The 6,328-nt window shown below is 47.0% G+C and overlaps 1 protein-coding gene across 1 annotated transcript in view; it reads right to left on the bottom strand.

Annotated features, from left to right (window-relative positions):
* FJX1 (four-jointed box kinase 1) overlaps nt 1-4,853 on the bottom strand; it is a 6,073-nt gene extending 1,220 nt beyond the window's left edge. The window contains 3 exon segments of the mRNA XM_077777519.1: nt 1-249; nt 251-514; nt 4,705-4,853. The exon segment at nt 1-249 is cut by the window's left edge and continues 11 nt beyond it. Coding sequence (XP_077633645.1) covers nt 1-249; nt 251-514; nt 4,705-4,853 — 662 coding nt within the window.
* Nucleotides 4,854-6,328: the final 1,475 nt, after the last annotated feature.

The following is a 6,328-nucleotide window of genomic DNA, read 5'->3' as shown; positions in this document are numbered from 1 at the left end:
CACATGCCCGCCACCCGGTAGCCGTGCACCAAGCCCGCCTCGTTGTCCAGAAAGACCAGCGCCCCGCCCGGGCCGCGGTGCAGGTTGCTGGTGGCGCGCTGCATGACGCGCGGGTCCCACTGCAGACTGAAGAGGTTACTGACGAGCCGGTCGAAGTTGGCCGTCAGATAGTCGAAAAGGATCAAGTCGGTCCACTGCACCAGGTCCACCAGCTCCGCCTGGCTGCGGTTGGCCAGCTCGCCCCCGGCNCCACTGCCCGCCCCCAGCCTCCACCCGGGCCAGTGCCAGCGGGGGCACGTGGCGCTGGAGGCCCAGCAGGCGCGCCAGGTAGTAGGACAGGGCCTCGCCCTGGATCTGCTCCGGGTTGATGCCGTAGCGCNTCGCAGGGTCCCCAGGCCAGGGCAGCGCCCGGCCTCCTGCAAAGTTCAGACTGACCCCTGCCGCGCTCAGGGCGCCGCCTGGCGAGGCTTGGGGCGGGTCCCTTCTCCTGCTCGCTTTCCGACGGTGATTCACCCTGCCTTATGTAAAACCCTGCGAATCTTCTCCGGGCCACTGAGGATGTGACTCTGGCCGGGTTGGGGGAACCGTCTGTAGCAAACAAATTTGAACCGACACCCCCTTTCCGAGCGCGGTTACCGCGGCGGGTCACTGCGGGCCTGTGCGCTTTGAGGTTGGTGGATCCGTCTTTCCCGCGGGACTCACGGGGGAATTAAACGTCGCTGTGCAAGTAATATAACGCCTAGGTCAGCTCCTAGCCCTTCGTCCAACCATTGAAGCGTCGGTCTCAGGGCAGTAAAACCCACAGATTCTCCCCGTGCTGGAGGAGCTAACGTCCCTGGGAGAGGTTCAGGTTGCTCAGAGAACATTGTAACCCAGGATCCGACCTAGTGCGGGAGGGAGAGGTGCCAGAGACTCTCTCTCTCTAAAGAAATGACACAATTTTGCCCACGAGGAAACTGAGGCAGGGAGAAGGCTTGCTCAATATGCTAGACGTAGCAAGTGCACAAACCAAAGTTCAAACTTGGGCCTTCTGGCAGCATGCCACCTGATTTTCCCTTCCTCAAGAAGCTCATTATTTTCAAGTTGCCAGCATCTTCGTTTTTAAAAAGTCATTGTCATTTAGCCAGTTACTTTAGGCTCCAAAAGTGACTTTCAACTCGAATGAAAAAGAACGTCATGGTAGTACATTTGACTTGCTGGTTTAATGGCTTAAGGGAAAAATACATGATTGGGGAGGGGGTGGAGGAGAAAAAAACCCAAAGCAATGACAAAAGAAACCACATTGTCTTCCAGCCACCTCTGGGTTTAAGCCACCAGGAAGGCTCTTGAATAAGAATTGACTTTCCCCTTTCCCTCTCTGCGGGAGCTTGTCCCAGATCCAAAACAGGATTCCCAGGTAAGGGATGGGGGTGGCGGGTGGGGGTGAGTGGGTGAAGGTAGAATCCACCTCCTGAAAGCAGGGGTTTGAAATGTTTTCTTGCATGTGTTTCTATTCTCTCTTTATCCCCCATCAGGTGCACATGGGGAGTTTTAATTTTATGAGCTCATCAGCTGGCTCTGATTATATTTTATTCTCTAAAGAATGAATGTTTAAGTTATAGGGCAGACACCCTAATGTTTGTGGCTGAACAGAGGCATCAAAAGGCCACATCTGGAGCTTTCTAGTCCTGACCCTATATACCCTCAAGTGTTTCCATATTGGCTGAAGTGTGGAGTCTTTGTTGAATCTGTTCCACACCACACAGCTATATCATGCCTTTTTATAGATCTTATCTGATGATGCGCTGACTATGGCTCCCATATGTACGCATCAAAACATATTAATTCATTAAAAGGTACTTTATGCTCTGTGCATGGTCCTTATCTTCTCTGTTTCCCTAAAGGACAGGGGTTAATGTTTCTTAACAACCTTTTATTTTCCTTACCACCTAACATATTATATTACACCAAATAGGTGCTCAATAAATTGAATTTGATTTTTTGGTCTTTTGGTTTAACTTCTGAGCTTTTTTTTTTTTTTTTAATGCGATGCTTGCAGCTTGGGCAAACTGTAAGCAAGATCTCCACCTTGTGGGCACAAGTGGAATATCATCTAATTAGAGAAATGTGTATACATGTTTCAAGGGATGACTCCTTATTTCACTTAAATTCTGAGACTACTAGGTGGCTACCACAGCCCGTGGCATATTCTAGGTGCTATGGGGAAACCCAAAGTAGTTGGCGTCTCTGTCTTTTTAGCTGTTAACAAAAGCTATAGAGAATTGCAGGGGATAGTTCATTGTAAACTACAAGGAGTCCCTCTTGTCTGTTTCAGGGCTGCCTGGCACAGTGCCTGGCACTTAGTGGGTGTTCAATAACGATTCGCTGAGTAAATCATTGGAATGTTAATGAGATTAAGTTTCTGCAAGTGGCATGTTGAGTTTGTTTTAAATAAAATCTATGTACTACTAAAAGACACAAAATAAGAACTTTCATTCATTTTAAAAGGAAAAAAAAATATTGGTGAAGGCTCCATCTAATGTAGGAAGAAGAAGCACGTGACTTTCCTTCAGGGAGGGCTAGCCTCCAACTCAGAAACTCCAAATCCCAGAATCTTTCAATCATGTTCCATGTACTGACGAAGAAAGCTGGGCCTTGAAGAAGTTGGCTAAACTCTTACCCCTAGGAAAATGGGCCAACCTTATCGTAGCCCTTTGCCCACAGCCACAGGACTGAACGCACCGCGTGCCGCAATGGGATGCACTAACAAACTTGAACAAGTGTACCAAATGCAGAATTCCCCTAAACCAAAGGAATAAACTGAAACCAAAGCCGAAACACAAACTCCCAGTGGAATGCAGTTTTAAAGTGGTCTTTGATGATTTTACAGACTATTTAAATACACCCCTCTGTTTTACCTGTAAGACGACCACACTCCCACTTGCCTTTACTTCCCAGCCTGGGGATGCTCCCCTCCCCCATTCGTGGCCAAGCCACCATGCTCCTTGGGATAGCGGGGTCTCAGTTCTGGCAATTGTTTGTGGGTGAAGGAAGGTGCTGCTTATTGGTCCCTATGAACCTATTTTCACCTTGAAAACTTTCTTAATATTCCTCAGAGCTTCTCCTTGAGCCTTGACTTCAAGTTGCTTCAATTTTTTCCATAGTCCTGTTTGAAGAATGATGTGGCTCATTTAACAGTGCCTCCTGGGGAAGAGGGTGTGGGGTGGAATGGAGGGTTGAGAGCAGGGCTGGAGGCTCAGAGTTGGAACGTTTCCCAAGTCTGGCATTTCCACATTCTGGCTGTTTCCTTTCAGGCCAGTTATTTCCCTTCTATGAGTTTAGATTTCCACATCTGAGAAATGAGGGTAATAAATTCTACCTGCCTCACACAGTTGTTAGGAAGTGCTAGCGAGATATTAATAATCACCGCAGAGCTGGCGGCAGACACTGAGTGCTCACTATGGGCTAAGCCCCGCACACGTGTTACCTGCTTAAACCTTTCTAACCAACATAATTGTCCCCATTTTACAGATGGGAACACTGAAGCCTAGCCAGTGAGTGGCCTGAAGCCAGATAACAAATAAACGGCAGGGCTAAGATTCTAGAATGATGGAAGAGAAACCCTTTGCCAAAAAAAAAAAAAAAAAAAAAAGGGGGAAATATCAGATATAAGAAGCTATTGCATTAAATCAAAGTAGACTCAACTCAAATTATATTTTGCTTTGAAATGTTCTCTGAGGTTGCCACTAAGTGAAACAGTTAAGAGAACAAATCCTCAAATCAAATTGTGTGGGTTTAAAACTTCCCGGGCACATAAACTCCAGTAAGTTACTTGACCTCTCTGTGCCTCAGTGTACTCATTTGTAAAGTGCAGTTATATTAGTGTTATTGGTGTTACTAATACTAATGATAACAATTATGTAACATCTGATGATTAATACTAGTTATTGGTAACAAACCTTGTAGCTCATTGTGAGGATTAAATTAGCCCTATATTTAAAATGCTTAAAAGATTATCTGAGTTCACTCTTATAGTATTTGTGTCACTCTGTGTGTGAGATTGTTAGCTCTGTGACCTGGGGCAGCTTTCTAACCTCTCTGGGCCATAGTTTTATTCGGGTCTGTCTCTTTCCCATTCTCTGTCCCCCTAGGGTATAGTATTTTTCTGCTTGAGGATCAAAGAATTGCTTACCTGATCTCATCCTCACATACCTGGCTGTCAGGGGCAAGGTATTTATATACCTTGTTCCAGGGAAATCCTACTGGATAGCCAGAAGGAGATCAGGAAATGTAATAGACCTTGCAACTAATCTGTCTGCCTGAATGAGTCCTTTTAAGAATACACTGTGTTTCTGGAAAGAAAGTCAAAGTTGACAGAAACCTGCAATTTATGGTGAGAATAACATTTTTATGAACCTCTTTATTCCACGAAGCTCCCTTTTTGACCTGCTTTTGAAAAAGGTTCCCGTAGCCACTGGTGTTAGAGACTAGAATCTAAAGGTTAGGGCACTGGCAAATTAATTTAGCAAGTTTTAAAGCAATTGCTGAGATGAACCTGTCGCCTAGCGTCAGACTCCAGTTACAGGGTGTGGTGGCAAAAATACCAGACTGGGCATGTGGGGACGTGAGGTTTTTTTTTTTTCTCTGCTGTAACTTAGTTCAACTGCAAGTTTTTGTTCAAATGGCGAAGGCCAAGAACTGGGCAGTAAGCGACAGAGCACCTACTTTTCTCTCGTTCTTAACGCCTGTGTCGGGAGTTTAGGTTGATCGTCTTCAGCTTTCTCCTCCGTCCTTCCTCCCGGCAGCTCCCCGTTCTCCTCCCTGCGCCTGGGGCTGGAAGGGAAGCTGAACCCTGGCGGGGCTAAGCCAGTCATGGTGTTTTCAGTCCCCTTGCCCGTGTTAGGTGTAGGCATAGGCTTGTGATGCCATTCTGGCCAGTGAGACCCGGAAGACCCCAGAGATGTTTCTGGAAAAGATGTCCATACCATGGCAAAAGGACACAGAAAAGATATGGCCCCTTTTCTCCATGGTTCAGGCCCAGATACGAGGGCTGGAATAGGACAGTCAGTGTGTAACTGCCAGGGGAGCTAAGGGGACACGTTGAGGCAGGCAGAGCAGAAATATGGAAGGAGCCTGGGTCCACGCCCTTCAGTTCATCAGCCCTGAAGCCACCTTTCCTCTGGACTTCTTGTGTGTTTGCATGCTCTCCAAGTTGGGGTTTTTTGTTGTTTGCAGACCAGTGATTCCTAAATGATACACCTCTCACAGAGGAGCTTACAAACCAGAGAGGGGGCAGACATGTAACTAGATCTTTCCCATCACAGCTGTGCTCCTGGGCAGGCAGCAAGGTGAAGTCTTTAGGAACATGTGCCCTGCAGCCAGGCCCAGTCTTGCACTTCCTAGCTGTGCCATCTTGGGAAAGTCCCTTAACCTCTCTGGGCTCGTTAACTTACCTGAAAAGTGGAGATGATAACTGTACTGCCTCATAACATTATTGTGTGGATGAAATGCACATTAAGCATTCAGTATATATTATTGATTGCTCTAGCAATTATGGAAATATAAACTATATGAGAGCACGGAGGAGGGAGCAACAGATTCTACCAGGAAAGGCCAGGAAGGCTTCACTAAGGAGGCAGATCTTGAAGGGCAAGTGGGGGTGTGGCGGTCAGGCTTTGGGGAGAAGGGCATTCAGGTCAGCAGAGGGAACACCTTGGGAGCTCAGCAGCCGTGTGCCCACGGGCAGATTAACGCATCCTTTGGGAGCTTGATTTCCTCGTCCTTAAAAGCACTTGAGTATGTGGGATTAGCTTAATCCGATTTTGATAAAAGGAACCATTCTCAGGCCCCCTCCCTAGATTGATAAGCCCCAGGTCAGAGATTTTCTGCAGCCCCTTTATCACTCATCTGGGACTGTTTTCCATTCTGAAAGAATTCACTCAACACACATTTCCCATGAAAGGAGGTGGCTCTCTCCGGCGTTGTTGATTTCTTTGTTCACTGCCACCCAGAGCTTTATCCCGTGTGCAATTAGCAATGCTGCTCCCGCTCAGCTCAGCTTCCTTGGGCCCTGCACGTCTCATCACTCAGATAGATGCTGAAGCTTAATTAAGCTTGTAAAGCTTTCTGATTTTCTCAGATGAAAGGTGGCCCGTAAGTACCAGGTTTTATTTTGGTGGCTTCTGCCAAGGGTTATTATAAATAGGGCTTAGCGCGCAGTGGCTGAGCTCTTAGGTTGATAATGTGTCAAGACCAATCGAGGCTTCTGAGAGTGGAGATATTATCGTAATGGTTCTATCATATGCAGTGGGTGTTAATGGAAGGGGCTGTGGGGAAAAAAAAAACGTAG

The sequence above is a fragment of the Crocuta crocuta genome, unplaced genomic scaffold, assembly GCF_008692635.1.
Source record: "Crocuta crocuta isolate KB4526 unplaced genomic scaffold, BGI_CrCroc_1.0 scaffold384, whole genome shotgun sequence".
NCBI lineage: Eukaryota > Metazoa > Chordata > Mammalia > Carnivora > Hyaenidae > Crocuta > Crocuta crocuta.
This window is presented reverse-complemented; position numbering and strand designations above follow the sequence as displayed.